Here is a 26,444-nt window from a genome sequence, read left to right as displayed (position 1 = left end):
TACATATATATATATATATATAGCTTCTAGGCGTTGATTACGCCTTGCACAGGTTTTAGGCAAAGTTTTTCTTGCGCTTTTCCATATGCTTACATATGGAGCACCATAGCTGTAATTACGCGGAGTTCCCTATCTAATCCGATTACCACTTTGCTATGCTTAAGCCTTAAAAATGTTCGTTTAAGTCCACGAACACGCCCAGGCAGACATATAAACAACGTCTGACAACAAAGGGTGCTTAAAGATGTCTTTTATAAGTTTTACATATAATTTTGGACGAAAGTTTGCTTCATTAACGGTCTTAAAAAATTACTAATTTCATATAGAATGTATTGATTTTGGCATAAAACTGATTTTCAGTAGAAGATAATGTCATTGACATATGCTCTCACACGAACATAATTCATATAATATGTATGGTGATGTTATTACGGGGTGATGACGCAGTTTAATAAACCTAGGAGTAATTTCGTGAAGTGTTTCAGATTCGAACCCAGGCATTGACATACTTAATTTCGTGGTGAAGGTCAGCTAAAAGCAACGGTTAACTGCAACAAGGAACGTTAAACTCAAAATTGTGTATTTATTTAGTGAATTTCTGTGGTGTCCAACTACTTTTTTGCAATAGGTGCAAGGGTATCGACGGGAGCCTAAACTCGTTGGCCATCTGAATCGAATGCTTCAACACACATATGAAGAGAAGTTGTTATTTTTATATGAGTTAATTGGTTAAGTTTATTCTACTTTTACACACCTTTCACTGAAATACATTTTTTGCCTATGGGTTAAATTCGCAGGACCCTCCCACTTTGCTCTTTATTGTACTGTAACTAGCTTTTTTATTAGCGGTACGAATTATCAAAACAGCCATCTCATGAACTTCCCTAGCTGTGCGAAAATCGACATTTTAGCCTCATTGCTGAACCTCATTGAATTTTTTTTCTTAACCTTATATGCTTAATCTCAGTATTTTCGTCGTTCGTTCGCAAAATGCTCCTGACAATTGAACTGAAAATTTCAATGATTAGCAAAAACAACACTTGCAAAATTACCATTTGGTTCTATTAAAGGACGGCCGTTGTGTATAGGTACCTTCAAATTCGTCCGACAATATCGCGACTGTCTTCGAAAAAGCTATTATTATAAGTTTGCGAATGCGCGCAATGGCGGTATTTGTGCACTTTCGTCCTCAGCTCTTTGTCTGTGACCGAGCCCTAAAGCTAAATGCATGGACCGGCGGCGAACGACGTTTTACTATCGACTTTATTCTCTAGTATGTGACGTTATTTAACAATAGATTCACTTGAATGGAACAATTTAGGCATTTGCCTTCATCCAATTGTATTCAATACCGTGACTGAAAACCCTTTCGGCTGTTAGTTCTATCGCCCGGCTCCACAACGCTTGGTGGTAGCGGAAAACGCCGTAGTATGAATCTGCTCATACTGCAAAAATGTCGTTAACTTTTCAACGAGTTATACTGGCTTTTGGGGTGTGCACAAGCTTAGTGAGAGCTTTTACGTGCCCCACAGTTTGCTTTTCGTGTCAAAACATGACAGAAATCTGCCCGCTACCACGACTCTGGTCTGATGATTACCTCGATGTGTGTAACTGCTGCCCAATTTGTGTAACGCTCATTGGTAAGCTTTCTGCTAACTCCTTTCTTTTCATTAACCTTTTTTTAGCTGCATTATTGATTTTAGCTTGCTTTGAATTCCATATTTTAAGTTGATTTCTATATAATATGACAGGTATGAATTTAAGTGATGTGCATTTTTTCCAAATATTTTATTCCAAATTTTATTTCCAAAATACTTTATTAAGTATAACAACAAGGCATCGGTGTCAAGCGAGTGTCGGGTGGTACCTACCATTATACGCGAAATGCGGTTTGTGCGACGCTCTAACAGTTAAAAGTATGAGTATGTGATTCAGAGGTACATATTTTTCATTATATCAATTGTTCATAAGCAAGTACTATAATTGCATTAACTAAAAGTCATTGCAAGTCATCAAGCCAATTATACGAGTTTTTCTTTCAAAATAAAGCTCTATTAAAAACAACCTTATATATATATATATATATATATATATATATATATATATATATATATGACACATAAAAATATGATATTGTGTATTTTTTGCCAGTTATTGCGCATATAAAAACATTATTTATTAACGCTAATCGTCTGAAATACATGTTCGCCATCCCTTTATTCAGTTTATCTGAAATAACCTCCTGTGCTCAGTTACAACGAGTGGATTCAGGAAATGTTTGTTTTTTACTTCTTTCACTTCACCCTTTACTTCACTTATTTATCAAGGAGTCTAAAAATATGAATTGTAGATTATTAAACGTAGATACTCTATGAGTATAATCAGCATCTGTCGAACGGTTTTCTCAGAACAAAAAGGCATCGTGGTCTGTCATGGGTTTTTTGTGTGGATCTGTCATGGAACAAATTTTTGTTCTTAGAAGATTTCGTCACGTTGTTTGTTGTTATCATGTGCTCCTGAAGCTCGATTTTTCCATAGAAAAGTTTTCCATAGAGTTGAACTGCTGAAGGGCATTTGTCTCGATCAGCTTATTTGGCAAGTTACATTTCAAGAGAGATTTTCCATTGATAATAGTATATGGGTTCGAAAGAATACGTGTTGAATGAAACGCTCCACAAAGCGCGATCCTTGTTTTGAAGTATACACGGCCAAGCAATATAGCCTACTGGGTTGGGCAAAAGGAATAAAAGAGATTAGAATAGATTTAGGTGTTTATTAAAATGGCAACCTGTTTCGAGATAATCGTAAGAGTGTCCAACCAGGGAACGCTAGGACGAAATAGTTGTCAATGATTTCTGTGAGGGCCTACATGCATTACAAATGCATGTATCTTCAACACTAAACATTCAACTTAAAAAAGAGATCCACGTAAAAGCGCATAGTTCGAGGCCACAATAATAGATTCAACAGAATGTACTAAATTGTGAAATACATGTCCGAGTTACAGAAAAATATTTGTAATATTATGTTTAAAAAAGTATCGATTATTGTATCTGCATCAACTAAAAATTTCAGATCATTCAAATTCGAGTTGTCCTCCTTGAAGTAAGTCCCGTTGGGTTCAGTGCCTTCTTGAAATGTTAAAACAGGTTTTAAAGTCAACTATAGGGCTTGTCTTCAGCTCTCGTTCGTTTTTGTTTGATTTCTACGATCGTCTCAAATGGTTTTCCCTTCAAGTGTTTGCTAAGTTTTAATTAGAGAAGAAAATCATTATTGTGAATTCCATTTAATGTATATAAAGGTTAAGGTAAAGTAAAAATCAGTGAAACCACTCAGCATGGATTCGTAGAGCATGATTTGCCCAGAATCTGCACTGACGGTAAGACGAGGCTTAGTTTTTAACCCCAATCTGTCAGCTTTCGTAGGTCTAGATTCGCACCAAGGAAATACTCAGACAGCTACGACTGTTGTTACTGCCAAACGTTGAGCGTTTTTCATGTTTTCTTTATCGTGTTGCTATTTGTGGTTACGTTTCAACTGGAGTTTCTATTTAGGTCAGAAAAGATTATCCTTGAATTAACTTTTCTTATTTGATGGACACTCTGAACGGATCTAAGCTTACTGCGCCTTTTTCGAGTAGCATCACGCTTTCAGAACGTCTAGACTTGGTAGAGGCGATGTTAAATCCGTTTTTAATGGTCCTAGGCTATTGCCATATATGGCCAGTGACTTGACCTGCCTAGACATAATTCAGTTTTATATTTTGTTTTAGTTCTTCTCGATACCTACGGTTTTAGTCCTATCTGCGCCGTCCTTTTCGATTAGGCCCAACTCAAGGTCGATCAAAATATCAGTCTTTGCCAACTTTTTTTTGGCAGTGCGTGGCACCTTCGTATTATCATACATAGGCAACCGATCTGTGGCTACAGCACTGACCAGTTTTCCTCGATATATCGTAGCTGTGACTACAGTCTTTTGGTTGGACTCGATTGTACGTAAAAGTTGACTAAGCTTTTTCAAGCTTCACCTCTGTTTTTTACTGCTTTGTGGTACGATAAAAAGTATGTTTGTGTAATATACCTTTCCCATTGTTGGATGAGAAATTACTACATTTCTTGAAATCAAAAAAAGAAAAATTGTATTAATGCGTCGTCTTAGCGTACCTGATATCGAAAACTTTCACGTCAAGTTAGAGATTCTTCTTGTAAGCAACACATGAACGGCCTGTTAATTAACTAAACTCAGTGATACAATTTTGTTAAACAAGGAAAAATAAATGGTTCTGATATTTGTGTAGATGAGGGTCAGTCGTGTGATGAATGCCAGCAATCGTCTGTGAATTCCTCTCAGTGGATGCGACCTGAAAGGCAATGCAAACCTAACCTTTATTGCCTCTGTCGTTCCATTCCGGACACGCGTTCAGACTGCGAAAATGAAGAAACGACAGTGTCACCCGCTCGTGAGTCGTCAGAGCAGGTGACAGGAGTATGTCGAAAGGTCAGTACACAATAGTGTCAGTTCGTGTTTTTTTAATAATGATTAAAATAAAATCGTCCCACGTTACCTACCTATAGTGCTATAGAAACATGAAAGCATGACAACAAGCAAAAAAAAAATGTGAATAGCTGTCGACCTCAGAGCGCAGATTAAAGTAGCCTTAAAGTGAAGTTCAGGTAGGGCCGCCGCGATTCAATGTATTTCTAACAGATGTATGCACACAGCAAGTATTGATTAATATTATTCTATAGAGTGGCATCACAGTATTAATTATGCAGAGCCGTGTACATGATTGAGAATGCTACAGAGTTTATTATCGACCAGTTGGTGGCATCGGTCTATCTACGTGTTCGTTCTGTGGAATCTAGTTTATTTTCCAATGGGAAGCAAGTATAGTCGTAGATGCCAATCATTATAGCGTGCACACAGGTTCGTAGCATAGAAAGTCAATTGACTCAATCTCGGAAACAGTGGCCTTCTAGATAGGCCGCGTAGAAGGAAGTCAGCTGAGAGAATGTGTCAAATATGGATCCATCGTATGTACCATAGCTATTCCACCTTCAGGTTTGGTAGTGACTTCAGTGATTACATATTGAAATTGCAAACTGTACCTGATAAAATAAACACAAATTAACGATTGCAAGGAATCTAGCGTTACTTTTAGGTTGATTGTGATAATTTGCGCAATGGTCATATGATAGCGAATACACACAAGTAAGCATTATTTATATGGATGTTACGCCGTTTCAGCTGTAAGCCTATCCTTATCCCTGTGCCACTTTTAGCCACGGACCTGCTCCGTCCAAAACTATAAACATGCTTTTAAATCCCTATTCTGAATATTGTACTCGGTACGTTGTGCAGAACATATGGTTGCACTGTGTCATGCCATCACATAAAAATTCTAAAAGGATTATATGATATTTGCATGCTATCCGACATTTGTTCCACTTCTACATTTAGCATGTCTAAACTAAGCGCAAATGTATTTTTTATGCAATAAAATGGGACAACATTAGCTTTAAGACTTCCAAGGCAACTCTAGCATACGACTCATAAAAATCACACATTTGCCATAAGGTTTCGGAGGTCCCACCCGAGCACATGGTGACACTCAGCTATCCGAAGTGGACCCACACGTCAGCTCCGCTAGCCGTCGTGACATCAGTAACGAGCGATACTTGAAGTGGAGAGCTCTTCTTAAAGATCGTTCCAGCAAACACCAACGGCAATGGAGCTGTCATCATTTCCTGATAGTATTTTTCTAGAAATGTACCTTTTGTTTTTCGGGCCTTGTCTTCATTTTCAGTGTTGCACTTATGAGAGCTGCATGCTTTTTGAGTGAATTCAATTCGAGAGCTTTATCTGAGGAATTTGAAAAAGTTTTATACTAAACAGGAAAAGTAATGTTAGGTTTTGTTACATGAAAGCTAGCAGGATTTAAAACTGTTATATATTGTTTTCATTTAAGTCATTATGACACTGGGGACAAAATATGTGTCAATTAATCTTCAACGAAATATCATAAACAAATCAATGCATGGGATATATGGCTAAAAAACAAATTCAATTCTTAGAGTAAACCCAAACAGTAAATCAGAGTACGTATTCAAAATATTCGTTTAATATCCAGTACCTATTCTGATGTTGAGTATTTTACTCACAAATCATAGCTTATATTTGCTCTTTGTAACGCTAATAAAATTAAGTCTGCAATTAGCACACAATATAAAGGAAAGAGTTTCTTTTTTGCTTAGGGTTTAACAGGAATTAAAAAAGCCGACAACAATCATATAATCGTTTATATATTTTTGAGGACGATTGATTTAATATTGATTTGTGAATATTCTTTGAAGAAAATTTTAGCCTTATCAATGGTACTGCATATCTTAGCGCTTCATATGCGGATATATATCTATAAAGGAACGGAGATGATTGTGTTAATCTGGTCGCGATAAGTTGACGTGCTAATCCTAGGGACATGTTGTGGCCTAGGCTCGAACCCGGCTATGGGAATGCCAGCCAACCGCCTGATGGAATTATGCCTAATGACGACAACGGACCTAAACCTCGTAACTGATCGATGATAATTTATAGAGCTAACAAAAATCTGTATTTATCTCTAGAAATGCAACGAACCGAGGACATGTAATTATAGTAGGGTAATGAATATGCAAGTATTCTGCGTAAACAGCTCGTTTCGTTCGATGTACCTTCGGACGTTTAGAGACGTGACCAAATTCTTTACCAATACTGAGCGACTGCAAAAGTATTCTCAAAAATAAATATATTACTTATCACAGAATTCTCGAATAAAAAAAGTTATCATCCTTATGACAATCCCTTAGCTTGTCATTCATAAAGATGACACGGTGTTGCAGATGGTGTTATTTATTCAACCTAGAAAATGATTTTTCACCGTGTCGCTCACCGATGGCAGCTCCGCTATACGCCACAACTATCTAAAGAACAACATCATATTTTCCAAGACTTCTGAACATTATAAACATGTCGTTGAATCCGCTCTTGGTGATTAGGTTGACGGGTATGGCCAAAGGCCTCAAATGCTCAAAGCGTAATTTCGATTAGGCGACGTTATTTCAACTTGCCTCAAGCATTACCTCGAAGATTATCCCATTGTTATACCATTATTTTTCCATTTGTGTTACCTTCATTTACTAGTCTTAATCAATACGAATTCAAATTTTTTTGCCGTGCTTCGCGTAGTGAAGAAAACCGTATGTTGAACTAGGAGGATATATTTGAGCAGAATTCTAAGTAAACACTCTGATGCATTCTAGCTGGCGTTTCAAGCGGAGTTGTTCAAGACGATGTGTTTTTTCTTTGTACTTAAAACCGGCGAGCAGGCTGATTTGAATTTAGCTTCATTCGACTACTGAGCCCCTTCAGTTTCCTCGCAAAAGATGAGTTCAGCCAAACAACTTTCAAATTGTTAACAAAAGGGGAGCCAAGTATCAATCAGAATTGATCATATTTCAATGTCCGCAGGTGAACAGCGTGTATTGAATGAACAGTAAAAGTGGAATCAATCCGCAGGACACGATTGTGCTCTTCCAGCATTTTATGCAAAGACTGTTTACTTTTATTTAATAAAATTCATTGATGATATTTGGCCGCTTGCACTCGATTAGCTTACAACCCACGTTCCCTTTACAATGAGACAACATGTTTTAGTCAACTTCTGGGTAGCCAAACGATAATATGTAACATTTAGATATCAATTCAGTTAGCTAACCTGTTATTATCAACCTACGATCATAGGTGGCGGCGTCATCTATGCCGACCTATCTAACTTAACGACACTTACGCCGTATACATAAATCAGCTTTTTCACTTAAGATCGAGCGCACAGACCCACTTCTTAATGACTGCGCAACTGAAGCCGGTCACCGTCACAGGAAATGGCGTCAACAATTTGAGTCGATCCCGCAGCGCAGATGACTTGAAGAGTTCCCAGCGAATTAATTTTTTCCCTCTTCCTTCTGTTTGGCCTTTCTAAAAAAAGCATTAAATAGCAATGACTACTGATTATAACGTAACGTCACAATGGAGTCAAGTCATAAGTAAGTTTAGCTGGTAATATGCAAAACGTAATGGACGTTTAAGTCCTCTCGTTGATAGCTTAAAGAAGACTTCACCGGTAACAGTTGAGGCCATGCCATCCCATGCTCAAAATTGATTTTGCGTATTAACAGTAATCGAATAGCGACGCCCGGTAATTTTTTCTGCTTGAAAAGTGCCGATTATATTTCCAAATGGTCATGCCATACATAGGCTGTTGCAGCTTGATCTAATATCGATCGGTCCGTAGAAAAGCATTTGGCAAAGTACGAATAGAGTAAATATTTGAAAATTGGTAGTATTCGACGCGGCTCAAATACATAGTTATCGAGCCTCTTTGTAGATCATTGTAACTTCAACTAGTATTTATGATTCAGTTATCTAAAAGAAGCTACATACATGTTTCTCGACAGACTCTCCAGCTGCGGAATGAAGACCCGGCCTCCGTTTGCTTTGGTCGAGTTTTTAGCAAAACTATTGCAGATGCAGGTATTCTGCACTACGACCTGATTCAGCATCCTTGAAACCTTGCATTTGATTTAACGATGTCATTTAGGCCTATGGCTTGAAGTCACGGAGCTAAACGACACTGCTGAATGATAAGAGCATTTGTATGAACGGCAACCTGTGAAAGGTCATCGTGCGTTACTCTATTCCGCTAACCTAGAAAGTGTGACACATTTCACCCTTTTCTGTACAGATAATGGGTCGTTGCTTCGTAGTTACTTAGGGGCGCACTGAAGCTGGATAGCAATTGACTGCAGACGCATCACTTTCTCTGGATCACAGTCTGTGAGCTTCATACCGCTCGCCCGTTTAGCAGCAATGTCTGAGTCGTATGCCCGATGGCCACTTAACAGCGAATAATAATAGGCGTTTTTGATGGTGTTAAGAAATGAGAGGTAACTGAAGAAAAATACTGGACGATAACGGGGATGCACATGATCAAGTAGATATGTCTAAAAATGAGCCATCCTAATTGTGGCTACTTTTGAGACGTTAATGAAATGCCGGAAATACGGTGAGCGAAACACTTTTAGCAAGGCCTATATCGTCAGAGGCTTCGGAGCGTGTCCGGATGAATTTTGGCGACAGACTTCTATCCAGCTACGTGAGAAAGAAGTCTCTCTTTCCACTCACGCACTAACTGAAAACATAAGAATATTCATGTCTTCTGATGCGCAGTTACTAGAGGCAAAGTTTTGACATGTGCAGAAACAGTTGCACTTGCTTACATTGTATTGTATGTGGCCATTTGACAGCTCCACAGCACTAGACTACTTATTCAGACATAATAGGGTTAACATTCTTCGTTTGCTGTCGCTTAGGGTTCGAGACGAAGCGCGAAAATGGACAATAGGTAGGTCTTCCTTATTCGACTTCAGATTTGCAATAGTTTTCAGCTTGCAACACCGTATAGGTGCGCACTTAACGCAAGCAAATCTGCATACAAGTTACGGTTTGATACATTTCACAATGATATCGCACCTCACTCATTATATCCAAGAGAATTCAACGTGTCGCCTTTGTGCATATGCTAAACAAAGAGTTTATTACGAAGCGATAAACTCGTACTTGATGCCAGCATCACCAATACAAGGAGATTTTCAAAACTTGAATCGGAAGCCCTAAACAATTAGCTATGCTATATATATATGTATATAGTAGTCTCGAGTGTTTTACATGTTGAACTGATCCCATCAAAAAAATAATGTCGTTTGTGTTGTTAATATTCAGTTAATCATACAATGGTTTATGTGCTTACGTTACGATATCTAATATATCAAGCTCGGTTTCAATAACTGATATACGAGGAAAAATTCCTAAAATTGGCATAAAGATCACGCTACTTATGAAAAATATCTTGTTTATATAGATGTGCATATATAGAATAGTCGAACGGTCGTCTTTGTCAATCGATGTCAGCCTCCCTACACAAATGGGAAAAAATAAATATTAGGTCGTCACTTAGTTCTAATTCTTGAAAAACAATTATCATAATCACTAAAAGGCAGCAAACTTATGCGAATTAGAACGACACTTACGGCATCTCTGCACTACTATTTGCTGCCGTCAAATTTCGGGCAATGGAATTTTGACGTGGTCGTAGCAGGTAAATTAACGACGAGGGTGTGAGCTGGCCAATGAGTTGCTGATAACATCGGAAAGGTTTACCAAATGATGATAGACGACCATTAAATTCAGGTTACAGGAACGGTAAGAACTGTGAACATCCTGAAACAATGCGTTTGCCACAACAAGATGTAAACATGCAGAGATTAACCGCACGTTGGATGTCGCGTTCGCTCACTCTGGATTAAAAACGCATTTGAACGATTCCGGAAGATTTTTTTAAACGTAAATGGCTATTTTTACAGCTTTGAAAAGCTGCAACATGAAGGACAAGGAAGGTCCTAGATTTTGCTGAAGTCATTTGCGGTTTTCCTAGTAGACCTATATAACTATATAGTGACCTGATTTAATCCATACTCACCATTTGCCATCGCCGAAATCCGGATTCGCGATGGCCGTGTAATCATTGTTGCCATACCAACGCACTCAAGGAGATGCGCACTAGCTACCCAGGCGGACAGCTAAGCAAGCCCCCTGTTTGTTCGGACCGTCATGGAGTTGTGATAATCGATTAATTTGAATAATGGGAAAACGATCATGGAGGTATATTACACATCATTACTTGGCGGAAATTGCAGTAAAGCACCCGCGTTCAAGATAAAAAAAGGTGTTATTCTACGATTGCTTGACGTACCGCTTTACACTATACAGGTCACTACGTTATAATCTAGCTGACCACCCACCATGTTTATCAGATGTGGAGTCAGCAACCCTTTTCTGTTTCCTATTTCTGTTTCGAATAGGGAGGCATGCATTCTATATTACAGGTCTATTTTACAGGTTAACATGTCAACAACGATTTAGACGAGGAGCATTGTTGCGACGACCTGTGTCCACATACGAGAAAATTATGTTGCGAGAGAAAACAAGATTTGGCGAACGGAGAGACTTGTCTTTGTGTTCAATTGCCCACGTAACAGCTAGCTGCAAAGAAACACAGCTTCGTTTTCGAGGGCATGAATCAATAGTTTTTGTTAAGTCAGATTCACACATGGCCTATGTAAGTTCTGCCCGTTACAGTATTTGCTATAAAAGTACTCAAAACTTCATTAAGTTTCAGTTCAGAATTGTACTTGGATATACCGGTTTAGAAATGATTCGTTTGCAACTCGTTGTCACAAGTAATGACAAATAATCTGTGCACTTTATAGTGACCGCAAATAATGTGGATCTTGCATTTTGCAATGTGTACTTCACCGCAATGGGGCCGGTTGATGTCACCCCCTATGTAGATTTCTACACTGAACTGTCTGCATTCGTTGGCGACTTGTCATTAAGCAATTATATCTGCTCGTTATGTACAGGCCTCATCACTCGATCATCATCATTCGATCTGAGGCCGTGAATGCTATCAGATCGAACTTAGTTTAATGTTTGTAATGGGCCGCAGTTGTAAAGTATGGGGCCCGGTATATTTTGCTAGAGAAGGAATCCTTCTTTAAATGACACTGAAGAGTTCATTATGTGCGAACCTAAATGGATTTAAGTATCGACAAAGATAACATTCTACAGTAAACGGTATCGTAAATAGCGAAGGAGAATGCATGATTTCGTAATGACAACGTCGACCATGAACCAACATAGATTTTGGATTATGTTGAATGTAATTGTGAAATTTAGATTCGGCAATGCGGTTTCTTGCAAAATTTTTCGTCGTTTACGTTGAAATAGCTGTAGTTTTACTGAAGAAGGACTGTCAGCGAGTATACCCTGACAACTATTTCTACAATTTATTAAGACGTTATTTCATTTTTTTGTCTATTCTATTGTCCTTAAATTTTATGTTCCAACAACGTAGTTCAAATATGACTTTGATAATAAACGTGTGTTATACCAGGATTCCATAGTAAGTGGTAAAGGACGAAGGATTTACGTCTTTGTTTGTGTCTATAACACGGCTATTTTTGAACCTTCTCCTGACAACGTACAAAACTGCATAGTAGTGAAGCGAACGCAGGATCTGCTTTTATAACCCTGTTACTGATCCGTACGTTAAATATTTTTATTTTGTTTTTACATATGTATATATATATATATATATATGCGTTCGACAAGTAAATACCCGAACAGCGACTTTCAACTAATCAAATACCTGTTCGCCAAGCACCGTATTGTGATAAGGTAACTTTGCTGCACAAGGACAATAAATGAAGTTCGTTAAACTTGAAATTATCAAACTGAATTGAAATAGAAGTGTAAAGAAATGTCATTATGCATCTGATCTGCGTCTTTCGTCGCGAACCTAGAAACAAGCTATTGTTTCCCAAAAATTGTCGCCGCAGAGAAACAACTTTATCTACCAAATGTTCTCTTCGCTCACATGGAAATGTTGGCTTAATGGGTTAAGTGGTTTATTAAGTAGAGAACGCTTTAATTGCATACATGCACTGGGCTGTCTATATGTAGAAGGCAGTGTGAGGCTGCCTCATATTTTGCACCTCTCTTGAAGAAACCTTTGTACCGCATCAAAAACAGCTAACTCATGTAACACAAAGCACAAACCCATGCGAGTACGAGAAAAGACCCCCTTTGCTTTGACTGATGCTGTGCATGGGTATTGTGTTTGACTCCTACGAATAACATTTAACGATGCACACTTTCAGGGAAACAGCAAATACTCCTAAAGACTACGTCGCGGTCTGCTACAGCAGAGCGTCAAGTAGTGAACAGAATCGAATCAGATATGACGAACTCCAGAACTTATTAGCCAACCGAAGTCCTAGTGCTAGATGCTTTCTTTCCCGGCTGTCGTTACCGCAGGCTGCCGACACGAGGCAGGAAGATATAAAAGCGAACTTCATGCGCCCAAGTTCTACAGTTTTTTTTTCTTTTCCAGCTTCAGATATTGATGACATCGGTTTTTATGAACGATGAAATATTAAGGCACAAAAAAGAACAACTATATTTAAGCTGTTGCCGGGTTTCAAGGTTTCTCTTTAAGACTCGTTATCGCCTTACTTTTCGCTCAGCTTTCTTGAACGAAATCGTCTGTGCCCGGACACTTTTGATGAACTAACCACAACTAGTAAGCACCATTTCATCTATTACAATACACAAATAAAGCTAAATTAAACTTCGTTTCATGCTTAGTTGTAATGCAACGTGTTAACTGATAAAAAGACTTGTTAATGATAATAACGATTCTAAAGATAGTACTTGAACAATCAGCAGTGTACGTTTTGAGTAAACGTAATTGTTGGCAGTTCTAAGTTATCTTGCCGCTTCTAATTAATCAACGATCAGTGTATAGGTAACATGTTATTGAACCTTTTGGCGCAGATAGTATTCCACTGATTTTAGCTTGCCGTCAGACAAGACGAGGGTACTCGGATGCTAATGTTTCCGCATTCGATAACTAACTGCTTGAACCGTTTATGACTATTGGTTCGTCTAACTGTGGCCAGTTGAGGTCGTCAGTTGCCTATAAAAATAGATACTATGCCTAATACCAAAACAGCTTTTGAACAGTTGAATATACAGAAGTACTTTATATTGTGATCTACCAGCAGAGTGAACACTACGTATGGTCCAATATTTAGCATAGTTCTTTTCGCTTGAATCCTATAGCAGTTTACTGCGGTCGTATCCTTCGTCCGACGGTGATACGACGATAGTAATTAGCTCCTGCGTAGCTCGCGTAACCGCAATTATCGACCAGGACAAAATCTGCAATCAGGATATGCGTATGAATTACGTCTTTGGAAAAAAAATTGCTTCGTTCAATATCTCGATGTTGTTTGCTTTCACTATGCGGGTAGGCTGAACGTGCTGCGATACGGCGGATGATAGGTACATGCCTGCTTGGGTATGTAGCCATTTTATAAGCCTAGCATATGTAGGTTATTTCCTCAGGAATACATCGATAAACTAGATCAGAAATAAACTAAACATGCAACAAAAAAAAACATTCAATTGAGATCATTTAAAAGCGGTTTCAGTCACTTCGTATTCAAATCAATCACAGCTGATTACGAGGCCGTATTTAAGCTTTCTTTTATAAGTAAGCTATGTGGTGCCTTTTTCCAATCACTCATTGCACATGTGCAGCATTGCTCTACATTGTACAACAATAGTAGCAAAGAATGATTTCTACCTTCATTTACTCACTGTACAAACGGAGTACAGTATACAAATGATTAAAATCAACTTGTTGGGGCGACGTGCTTGCTTGAAACACGTGCTTGCTAACGCTATCATATGTTGTCTTCTCTTTCCCGACATAACTCTGTTTGAATTTTCGCGGCAGCGGCCATGTGGGAGAGAGTGTCAGTGAGGAGCTGAGGAAAACGACTGCCCTAAGATTGGCAACGAAGCAAAAAAGAGACGGCTTTTTTTGTTGGCAAATAATACGTAACGGATCCACGGACCTTTAACTATGCATGACAAATTTTCGCAAAATTTGCAAATTAACTAATAATAAATTCATTATATTTTAGCAAATGGCTTTTTTTAGAATATGTTCTCGTCCAATTATTAAGGGACTGCTGAATATATTTTTGATCGTTTCTTTGAATAGTATGTCAACTATACGGTTCTCTGGCGGTTGCTTTGGCTATAAGAACGATATAACTACAAGCTAAACTGCGTTCCAACAAATATATATATATACATATAATGTTATCGCAATGTGCACTACAGGTTTATTTTTTAATACTACTTGATATTTAGCCACCTATATCCGTTCTTGCGTCAATTGCATATATAGTTAGTTTTATTCGCACTTGCTAAGTTATAATTTGTTTATAGCTTATAGGTGGCGATGTGAACAAGACGCCTAGTAGAGGTCCCAATATGGTACAAACCAAGTTCAGCTTGTTGGTCGCTTGGGGAAAATTCGGGGCTACGCGTAAAAAAATTTACACACCGAAGTACCGAGCCCTGAATAATGACATCCCACACGACGCGCAGGTCCTGAAGCGCCACGACAACGCGATTTGCTTACCTGGAGCGGTTAGAGTCAACCGAAACTTTGATAACTGTCACTCTGGCTGCCCCAAGTGGATCACTCGAGGAAACTCTGCAACGTCGAAAGATTAGCAACAGCCAGCTTGGCAAGTCGATTATATTCTAGGTTGCGTCGGGTCTGGTATATCTTCATGGCAAAAATATTATCCACAACAACCTCAAGCCGAGCGATATTCTGTCCAAGGATGCGAATTTTTGTTATGTAACCATTGTCGATTTCAGTCGAATAGAAAATCATCTAACAGCCATGCTTCCTCACGAATGTCCATCATGGTACTTGTTCGCTATTAGTCCCTTCATATATTTAGCCTTTGATGAAATTTACCACCATCTTTAAGTTGTTCTCTCAAACAACTAGACTCTTAAGAGCTTCGGTTCAACAGAACAGTACAACGACACAGGCTTTTCACCTTCTCTGAGCACCCACTCAATAATAATTAAGCTGTACTCCTATTAAACACAAAACACTTTTACACCTCATTTCTTATTGTACAAAACATAAGAATTGGCAATAGGCTTATTTCCAGTTCACTCGCAGCTACTATGGAAATCTCATTTGATTTCTTTTCCTCCGCTTATTGATATCCTCACGAATGTCCAAGGTTTCAGTCACTCACCGATGGTGATCGTAGTCACGTTACCAACACCTATTAGCTTGCCATGATAGCATTCTGCTGCGACGCGTATTGAACAGCTCAGCATTATACTTGATCGTTTCATTCCAACTTCGATTGTGTATCCCAAACGTTATGAAGTCACATAGAAAATTCTGTTAGAGAAAGATGCCCTGCAACCAACGGCACAGGGATTCATAGCAATATCTGATTTCTATTCCAACCACGAGGCTAAGAATAAGCAAGAACAGGTGGATTTTCGTTGGCCTTCGGGATTCGAAGAGCAAATTGAGTTTGCGCAACCAAGCAGCACAAGTAGAACCGAAGAAGAAAAATTTGCCACTTGTTCAGGTTTGTCCATGAAATTGGAACAATTCGTCGTAACTCGTTCTGGGCGTCAGCGGACCCTTACGAAAGCCTACAACGTAAAGAATAGCTGAAACCTGTAGTACGTGCATGAGCGCTATGTGTAAGTCACCTTGCACTTAAGGACAGAGACTTAGGATGTTTAAATTGACCAGTAATAGACAAAAGACGGATTTACGTCACGACGCCTAAAGAGCGTGTTATATAGGTCAGTCGATTTGAGACGATAAGAACCTGGAACCTGTTAACCTAGTTTTGAAGGAATGAACCTGCCTGTTAAGCACGAGGTTTCGCTCAACTTGTCAGCTTGCCGTTCAGATCTGTTTAGCCGTCAACAGTAGCCTTACATTTTTTTTATTTGTAATTAATATGCGCCCATCTTTCCCAATCCAGTAGAAGATCCAGTAATTTTACGTAAAGCAGGAGTAATTTTTAATCCTTTATTTTATCAATACAGACACACATACATGCACACACGGTTTATGGTACGGTATACGTACCGAATATGTTACGTCATAGCGTAACGAGCTGAAGAAAGAAGGTAATGCAACTTATTGTTGAATATAGTAAGTGATAATAGCTGCTTGAGTTGATTATTAGTATGGTGGAATTTTTAAGTTATCGTTTATGATTCCGCGAATGAACTGTTACACTTGACGAGTACGCCGTATTGTGCAATCATTAGTGTGCATCAATAGCGATGCTGAAGTTCGCATATTGTATCAAAGTTTGTACAGTGTAACGCAAGGTCCTGTCTGGTAACTTAAAAAATAAGCGTTCTGGCACTAGTATTTAAAGTATGCAACATGTCTTCCATATTTTCTTTAGTGGCTTTACGATTTGCTGGCTGAACGTCTAACATTTGATGTAGAATATTCTGTTTTCTAACTTCTTCTGTATTTAATTTTGTAGTTTGAGAGACTCAATAATGAGCTTTAGATCTAAAGCAGAATTCGGAAACTATGGTAAGCGTCTATAGGATACATAGCAGAAAGCCATCTAAGACAATGTCTGTAATAACACAATTTCCATTATTTTTTGTATCGAACTTAAGAGATTTTCAATTGCATGGTACGATATTTTTGACTTTCCGACTCACTCAGCGTATTAAAATGTCGGTGTCCCAATTTTTTTTAATGACAATGTTTTATGTATCTTTGTTGTTTATGTTTTATAGGCACCTAGTGTGTATTAGTATTTTTGGATGTTCAGATACGAGGCGATAATATGTGGTATTTTTTAGGATAATTACATTTGTGGACATTTTAATGTACCGATCCAACTACAAGTACGTGCTGATATCCAACTTCGCAACTAAATACGGTGATACTTAAAGAAAATCACTGCTAAGGAGCAAGGAGGAGTCAAAACATTCTTTCACTAGCAAGTCAGCGCCCACAAAGCACAGCCGTTTAACCAATAGAGTCTTTTCTGATCTAAATAGGTTTGAATGCGCTTTGTGCCCCTTATTCATAGGCTACTCCTAAACGAAAATAGGGTTCACGTAACCGTTCTTGGATTTGTCGACAGAAAAATCTGTAACAGCTTTGTTTGTTCAATATAACTGCCTCGGCCAAAATCGCTTCATATTTGCCAACAATTTCTTGAGAAGCGACATATATATTGCATAGACTAAAGAAACGAGACAGTATTTGAATTTTCAATCAATACCCAGCTGCGTGCATTTCAATTTTATTTAATAATCTACATTATTAGTCACTTACTCAGTATAAGTACGGTTAGACATACACAACTCTTCTAAGACCAAACGTGATTACGTAATAAACGATTTCTATCCTTTACTCCATGGATTATCTGTTCAGCAAAAATACAGAACGAAAAAGCAGCAAGAGCCATTACAAGCTCCAAACGGTCTTACTGCATATATCAAACTGAACGATTTCCGACAATTAGTATGTAGACAAACTAATTTAAAGAAGCCCCCCTTTCTCCTTTCACACAAAAACACTTTTTGAAATGAAGTGGCATTTTACCCAGTGAAACTACTTTGCCTGTGACCACTGCACAATAACACATGTACATTGTACGAACGTTGGCCGCCTTTACATACCGAAAATTAGCTCACCCTAGGGGTATGATATCAAGCCGATGTTATATGCGTATCCATTATGCGTGTACGAGATTTATGAGCATTTGAAATCGTCGAGACCTGACTTTCCTTTTATTGTCGATTCCAGCTCAATACTGGTAGGCGATACTAAGTTGATATTAGTTGGCGATCCTGTCGGATTTTAAAAGCCAGTCAGTGAGCGAACGCATCTTTAAATTCTGTTGCGCTGGGTCGAAGTTGATCGGTTTCAAACAAACCGCTCATTATAACGTCGTAGCGTTGACGATACACCTGACGCAGGTCTGCAAAAGCCTGTTGCATTAGGAGGCGCCCTCGATTCGGAATAACTAAAAAAGTCTCATTTTGGATAATACTAGCAGCGACTGCCGCGAGACTGTATATATCGCATACAGATGAGTAGGGTTCCTCCACGGTCCGATTTAAATAGGGCGAAGAAAACCGAATATGATACTTTTCAGGCAGGCAGAAATCGGTAATCATTACACGGGTTCGTTCTTTATCTCTGAAGATGACATTAGAAGGCGTTAAATATCCGTGGGCGAGGCCGTTACTATGGAGATATTCAAGGCCGGACGCGATCTGGAAAATAATACTGTAGTTCCGTTTCGCCTGGATCAATTCATGAGAGCCGAGGGCTTTCTCAAGTCCCCTACCCTCTCCGTACTCGAAACATGGACAGTTGGCATACTGTTTGCCCTTTGTATATACGGCAAATATCCCTATGAAGCGTGCCAGATTTTCATGGCTAAGAGCTTGCAGCTGGGATATGAGGTCGTCTTTGAGCGGTGGTGGTGGCTGGAGCAGTCTTTCCTCTTCCCATATCAATGGAGCAAGAAGGTCTTGAACGTTTTCATCCAACAATGGCGCTCCCTGCCCGACGACTGGTGCTTGCGGTCGGCGAACCACTGCTTGTTCATTTAAGGCCGCCATAGGGTCTCCGTTGACGAGTCCGGCCTCTTGGACATTTTCCCTGTCAGCCGCTCCTCGTCCTCCCGCGCGTTCTCGATCACGTCCCCATCCCCTACCAGCTCCTCTGGGCGGAGGTGGGGCTTCATCAACTCCAGGTTCCTCGTTAACACCTATGGCTTCTTCGGGATCTCTTTCACCGGCTACCGCCCCTCCTCTGGCCCTTCCTCGGCCGCGTCTCCGTCCTCGGCCGGCGGCCCCTCTTCCCCCTCGTCCTCGGGCTCGTGCGCGACGATCGGCACGTCGTGCGACTCGTGCACGGGCTTGCTGTACCATTTGTCTCTCTCTTTGTAGCATTTGCTCATATTTGAGGTATCGTAATCTCTGTTGATGCTCTAATTTGTCCTTCAACCGAGCGTTCACCTTCAACAATTTGACAGCTACGGTGAGACTGAAATAGTTCGTTTTATACATCGTATATTTCAGCCCCTTATGGCACCGAGGGGTTATGCAATCCTTATCGCGAACGTTGAGTACAGGCATGGCCAAAATTTTCTGCAGTTGTTTTTTTCGGTAGACGATAGGCCATTCGAAACCTGGAGCTCGCTATAATCGAAGTACGTGACGATATCTAAACATGAATCCACCCCAAAACAGTATATCATTTATATCACTAATGACAGTTACAACTTTGGATGAACAAAGGTACGCATAGAGAAGACGCTTTCTTTTAATATAATCAAATACATCACGGTAAACGTAAGAATTTTCGAACTTATTATGAATTATCTGCCTGTAGGCGGTTCAGCGAGAAACAGCTTTATTGCTTTAAGATTTTGACTGCTGAAACTTCGAGATACTGACTGCGACGAAATAAAAAAAATAAGCTACTACTGCGTATCTAATGAATAACTAAAAAATAGCCTAGCAAAAGTATAGATCGGTGCGGTCACTGTATTTACAAACTTATTGTTAAAGTAATGATTTCCTCTACCCAAAAAAAAGAATTAAATGTTAGAATTGTTTTAAAAAAAGCACTCTAAATATTAAGAGTTGACCTTTTAGGCATTTTGTCCTGGAATGGCCTGCGCGTAAACTTTGGTTATTTTTTCTCGTGTAAAACGGGTAAACGTTATGTTAATGTAAACGGTAGAGAACAAATTCGACAAAAGGGTACGGATGGATTAATTGCAAAAAAGAAAAAAAAAGTCACGAGGTTACAGAAACTTTTCAATAGAAGTGGTTAACAAAGATCATCATGAGGTCATTGAAACTATTTCACTAGGGAAATTCAAATATTCTGACTGAAGAATGACTCTCGCATAGCATGAGAAGTATAATAGGATAGTTGTCGGTGTGTACCTGAGCTATAAATACAGTCTGTCACATTAATTTAAATATATTATATTTAAATATATATTGAACGCACAGTGAAGCCCGATAACTGGGCCACTGTTTGTAAGAAGTGAGTGGCAACCGTAGCTCTTCGGAACTGATTTAATGATGAGTAAACTATTTCTGAAAGGCAAATCAGCACCGATCGCGTGGCAATCAGCTTGTAATCCTACCGTGATAGCTTTGTATATTTGTACGAAACGTGCAAAAGCGCCGATAATATATTAAAGTTTTGACCTTGTTTGTATATATATATATATTGTATATATTCACTATGTGCACAAAGTGGACAAAACCTGATCTCAATGATAGCACAAAAACATCAGGATATGTTAAAAACAAATCTTCTAAATAGAATCATTTTCTTATCCAAATGTGTTTTCAACGTGGCCTGCTTCCTTCGTTATTCATACAGTTGGCCGACAATTAAATGATATAGTGTAAATTTTATATAAAATAACTCACAGTAGTTACTTACCAAGCCGATGATTCGTCCATATCAGTGTTACAATAGAACAGCTTTGGCAAGTGTCAATACAAATGTTGCAGACGATGTTTACTCTATATAAACAGCGTACAACACGAATAATGAAATTTTCTATTTGCGCGTCGTTTAGACGTGCCCCTTCCCTCTTATGTCCATATCAACTGAATATAAACGCCGATCAGGCACTACCCTACAGCCCGTGTTACGATACAGAGAGAGAGGTGCGCTTCGACAAAAAAAGATGTAAAGAAATGTTTCGACTTTACTTATAGAAAGGCGCTATCTACCAAACTAATTTTAAAAAAAAATCATAAAACTATGCAGAAGCCCTACACCTTAATGTAAAATTAAAGTTTTATACACTTGTCGTGTAGCACTATGACGTTTTTCTAAAATTGTTTTTTTTCTGAGAATTCTCCCCGTTTGAGAGAAATGAATTACTTGCTGATGCGGATTACCCGAAACTTAGCACTGAGTCACCTGAAATGTTGGCCTTCATTGCTAAATGTATATACGAGGACTTCGTACAACAGTTTTGTACGTGGTGTCAACAGCTGGGCTTGGAGTGTCCGAATATTGCGTCTGATGATGAGTATGGCAATGGTATGAATCAATGTGTAGATCGATAAGCCCATAAATTGGCATAGTTGTTTGTCTTATGCCCCTTAATTTTTTTTCTACTTTAAAGGTTCTTGAAGCAATATACAACACAGCGATATGCACTAAGTCGTTCAGAGCTGCCTCAGAGCTAATAATAGATCCTCAAACTTGATTCCTCAGTTTACCTCGAAGGCATACTGCGAGTTTCAGGCAGGTCTATATCCTAGAAAACTGCAAGTTTCTGACCTTCTAACCTTCAAGTGTATTTGTTTCGTATCGCCGCTTGCTGAAGCTTGTCAATGCTTGGGCAATCAAGTCAAGCTTGGGCAATTCGCCGTACATTTCCGTAGCACAAAATCTTCCACATGCATCTGGGTCAGCAATCAAGTGCTTTTCGCCTCACTGGATTCCTTTAATTACCGAAAGTTTAAAAAAGTTAATGCTGAAAGTTTTTTCGCATTTTATCAAACTTTTGTTGTGCGATAAAGAAATAGTGATGCTTCATTAAACTCATTGGATTGCGTTAGATTACATGACCATTTTACGGTCAAAATGGGTCAGCGTGAAATAGGACTCTATGTGTCAAGTTGCTCAGTCGTTGTACCGTAAGATTTCATAAGCATAATACGTCGTTCGGACAAGACAATATGGTCGGCATACCGCTGATGATTGCACCAACGATCATGAATTTGAATTTACGATGAATAGTTATTTATCCCATAATTATACACGATAGTTATACAGTCTTAAGTACGACCAAGTTGGCCCTAAAGTACGGTGCGCTCGTCGCTAGTGTTGCTCCTTACATTTCGAACAAAATGCACATCATTGATATACTTGTATTTAGGCCATTCAAATCCGGCTTTACATTGGATTGTAGAACTTGTGAGCACTAGATGAAACAAACGTTACGTAGTAAATTATTTAAAAGCATTTTCTATTATAAGCACAGCCCGCGTAGTAATAACATGCCTTTTCCCTTTACTTTTTTAAATGACAAGCTTTTTCTCACGAAAACATTAGTGACCCGTATAGCCTTATCCTCTTATAGATATATAATGCAATTATGACAAAAAGGGCCTAAAAGCTATTTTCTACCCAAACGAGATTCAATAGGCGTCAAAACGATAAAACCATATCTTTAAAAAGAAAACGGAATCCTTATTTACCCAGTTTTAGGGTTCATGGGGGAAAAAGTACTCGTCTATCTTTTCATAGTCATAGAAATATTACCACATGGTAGTATTGTAGAGCTCAGACCCTAATGCTCTTGAGGTAAGAATACAAACAACTTCTTCAAGTTTCCTTTCGAAGATCAACATCACTGTGTAAATATTCGATACAAACAACATGTTAGGCATTGAAAGTTTCAGCTGTTTGCTAAGCTTAGATATTTTCTATGTTAACGATGGAATTCATCAATAGGCTGTTACATAGATAAAAACTATGCGTTTCTACCATTAAATAGTAGTTGTGCTTCGTGCAAACTTCTCGACACCTACATTCCTTTTTTTTAATTGAAAAACTTTTAGACAAGTTGAGGCACGCTAACCTTTGCTAATCAACACTTTCCTAAGATGGCCTGTTTCATATTTGTAATCGTAGAAACAAATTGCATAATATACAAATATTTTACCATAAGTTAACTTCTTATTTTTCGTTTTACCATACCGATGAATCTGGAATATTTGTCGGGAACTTTTTTTTTAAACTTCATTCGATATCAGCATTAGAAATCAAAGTGCGACTCCTAATGGCACCGCGAAGACACGTAGACCACCATTAGCTGATATCACTTAATAGTGCATTGTAGTGGTGACTAAAAACGCATCGATAAGGCAAGCAAGATAAAGTAATATGCAGTGCTTAGTTTTACATGAGCCAGAAAAATCGTTTGCAGAAAATATGTCCAGTAACAATTACCTAGCGTAACATATGGCTGTATAGCGGTCAACGGGATTTTTGTACTTAGAAGTTCGAATACTTGCTGGCACTCGACTGACTAGGTCTTCCTGAACCTGAAAGTATCAGGATGATTTATTTTTACTTTTTGCGTAACGAACTCTATCGTTACGAGATGCGTCGGCCGGTCGTTGTTGATGATGCAGCGAGAAACGGCGTCCGGGCTCTAAACGTTACTCCCATAGTTAATCAGCTCCCTTTTGATTTGAAATAGAAGGGGCGTCGAAGGGTCGCTGCGATACTCTTGGGAGAGACAATAATCTCTCAGCATTACTTCGGCGCGATTTTCTTCTTTGAAGATGATGTTTAACGGCTTGAAATTTCCAAGGACCTTTTTCATGCCGTGCAAGGCCGGACGCGATCTGGCAGATGATTGATAGGACCAATTTTCGTTCATAAATTGCTGTGTTCCTAAGGGATTTCTCAAGTCTTCCACCCCGATACCGTACCAAAAAAGAAGACAATGATTTTCGATTTTTTTTGTCTATCTTTGCTGGAAAAATGCCAAAGAAACATGCCTTATGTTCGTTGTTGAGAGTCTGCATCCGTACCAACGCTTGTGCCTGCGTTGTTGCTTCTCGGAAAGTGGCCCCTTCACTGCTTCCCTCGTGATGATCATAAATATCTCTGTGAACGTAATAGATCTATCGCTGAAGAGAGTACACCTTGACAACGACAAATTGTGCCAGCTGCTTGCCTTTATAGACATCACACTTCGTATTGCTTATTGCAGCACATATTCAATCCGTCTGCAGAAAAATGATTACCGTCTTACTCATGATGGTCGTTCTGAAAATCATCTTTAAAAAAATAGCGCGGCAGACGATAACGACGACGACGACGATAACGAAGATGGTATCGGTGAAAATACATAAGACAAAGTCAATGTGTCTGAACAAATAGCAACACAGACATTGGCCTTTTAATATTTATTAGTTTCATTGAAAGGAAGAAAACCACTACCCTTACTTTTACCGTTAGTCAATAAAACAGTTACATCAGGTCTCTAAAATTGTACCTAAAATCGTGCAGGTAGATGCACATAAAGTTATATATATTTTTAATTAAGATTTATAAAAATTTATATATCATTGAGCGATTAGGAACCTAGGATGAGTAATTTCATAAAAGCAGGGCAAAGACACAAAAGTCGATTCCACGTAGGCAGTTTGATACAATAGAAAATAGAATATCTTATTAAAAGGAGGAAGCATTTTGTAGATTGTAGTCTTATTTTCTAGCTAAAGGTACTGTCACTGGATCTACTAGGAAGGAAACGAAAAATTATGATTTACTACTAGCGTTTTAGCCTTAAAGACGGCACCAAACAATAAAAAGTGACGCTTTATAACCTAAAAATAACCATTATTCAAGCTATCAGCAACTTCCGTACACCGCAATACGTTTGCTTGTTAACGCCCTGCATAAACACTGCATAAGGGATACTATATATTGTAGCATTTTGTCTATACACTGGGCTCGTAATGGGTTGAAAAGAACTGCGTACATTCGTTTAATTAGGCGTATCGGGCTAATACAGCTAAAGTTCTTCAATCGTACCGTTATGCAAGCCACTCTCGAATACCCAGATTACATCAGCACTTCAAGGCAAGCTCTTCTCGCAGCCTGTCAGGGTAATTTTAAGACCTCTTCCAATCTTAAGTACTTCTCAATTGGAAACATAAACAACTCGTATGTTTTGTAAACAATTGCTTGTTATCAGTTCATGTATCGCTAACGTGAAAACAGACAAACGATCATTATTAGAATTTATATATACATATAATATTGACAGCTCCCATGACGCGCTTCCCCATTAGCTTACCTGGACCTTGATTAATCAAGAATGAGGTCTTAAACAAGGCTGAAGGCGAATCGCAGAAGGGCGTACACAGCGAGTGAACACACGACCGCTTCTTTCGATATTGAACCGACGACGGCCACAAAAGCAACAACAGCATTTGCATAGGCCAGTACCCAAATCGCTATCAGAAATAGAGCCCTATAAATACGACGGGTAAACCCAATGTTATGCTACAAGAGTAATTTCGTCGTAGGTCATGTGTCCGCAAGTGTCTCTATATCCCGGCCCCGACGCCGCTGTTCTCTAAGTTCAAGAGAAGGGAGATCATGATTTCGAAGTAAAACGCATTCGAGGGCTAATCCCAGTAATGTATTTAGTATTTCAATGTTACAGGTTGCTTATTGGTGCTGCAACAGAACGTCACTAACCAAACGCTCTATGCATGCATTGGTGACACGCCATTGCAGAAAGAACAATGCCTTTCGAGTCTGAGCCATTCGATCTGAAAAGGCTCAAAATAAGACGTACACCTAACGATTCACGCCAAACCTAAACCAAGAGTATGGCCATATTTATGACCGAGCAGTGATAAAGGGAACCTGAAACCGTCCTAAGTAGGAAATTTGTTTTTAAATGGACTTAGTAGCGTACTTAATGAGGCAAATTAAATAGAGGCGGAGTAAAAATAAGCAGCAAGTGCAAAATGGCTGGAAATACATTTTGGCGTTCTGTTTGTTGTCTTAAGTTTCTCTCTAAGTTAAAACCGCAAATTTGTCATGGCTTAGATCAAGTGTACGTTGGCGAAGATCAGCTATTGCCTAAATGTACCCGCACCGAAAATGTAAACTCAAACAGTAACTGCCGATCGATATACATCTACCGAAAAATGTAGCGACACTGCTCGCCTACCATAACGGTAGATCCACGTTAGATATTGTTTAGGGAGAACAAAATATGTACCACAATAGGCATATAAAACTATTTCTAGTGATCTTCAAATTTAAAACCATTTTTGAAAACAGATATTGAAAATATAGTGTA

The 26,444-nt window shown here is 38.8% G+C and overlaps 2 protein-coding genes and 2 long non-coding RNA genes across 5 annotated transcripts; 1 reads left to right on the top strand and 3 right to left on the bottom strand.

Moving 5' to 3' along the window:
• The first annotated feature begins 53 nt into the window (after positions 1–53).
• On the top strand, positions 54–6,235 carry LOC111254195 (uncharacterized). 2 transcript variants are annotated; one of them, XM_086975239.1, is made up of 3 exons: positions 54–1,640; positions 4,424–4,497; positions 5,578–6,235. In XM_086975239.1, the coding sequence occupies exons 1-3, from the start codon at positions 1,454–1,456 to the stop codon at positions 5,680–5,682; spliced, it is 366 nt and encodes a 121-aa protein (XP_086831365.1). In that variant the 5' UTR covers positions 54–1,453; the 3' UTR covers positions 5,683–6,235. The 2 variants fall into 2 exon arrangements, with proteins under 2 accessions (XP_086831365.1, XP_022670530.1); XM_022814795.2 differs by having other exon boundaries at positions 79–1,640; positions 4,298–4,497.
• A 3,373-nt stretch (positions 6,236–9,608) lies between these two features.
• LOC147754619 (uncharacterized) lies at positions 9,609–10,680 on the bottom strand. Its single transcript, XR_015317948.1, has 3 exons — positions 10,574–10,680; positions 10,125–10,314; positions 9,609–10,010 (listed from the first exon to the last, which is right to left on the bottom strand). It is a non-coding gene; the product is annotated as an uncharacterized LOC147754619 (long non-coding RNA).
• Positions 10,681–11,918: 1,238 nt separating this feature from the next.
• On the bottom strand, positions 11,919–15,143 carry LOC147754618 (uncharacterized). Its single transcript, XR_015317247.1, has 2 exons — positions 14,306–15,143; positions 11,919–13,878 (listed from the first exon to the last, which is right to left on the bottom strand). It is a non-coding gene; the product is annotated as an uncharacterized LOC147754618 (long non-coding RNA).
• Positions 15,144–17,808: 2,665 nt separating this feature from the next.
• Positions 17,809–21,174, bottom strand: LOC111254135 (uncharacterized). Its single transcript, XM_022814688.2, has 2 exons — positions 21,029–21,174; positions 17,809–19,786 (listed from the first exon to the last, which is right to left on the bottom strand). The coding sequence occupies exon 2, from the start codon at positions 19,696–19,698 to the stop codon at positions 18,421–18,423; it is 1,278 nt and encodes a 425-aa protein (XP_022670423.1). The 5' UTR covers positions 19,699–19,786; positions 21,029–21,174; the 3' UTR covers positions 17,809–18,420.
• Positions 21,175–26,444: the final 5,270 nt, after the last annotated feature.

This window comes from Varroa destructor, unplaced genomic scaffold (assembly GCF_002443255.2).
Source record: "Varroa destructor unplaced genomic scaffold, Vdes_3.0 BEIS01000007.1, whole genome shotgun sequence".
Lineage (NCBI taxonomy): Eukaryota > Metazoa > Arthropoda > Arachnida > Mesostigmata > Varroidae > Varroa > Varroa destructor.
This window is presented reverse-complemented; position numbering and strand designations above follow the sequence as displayed.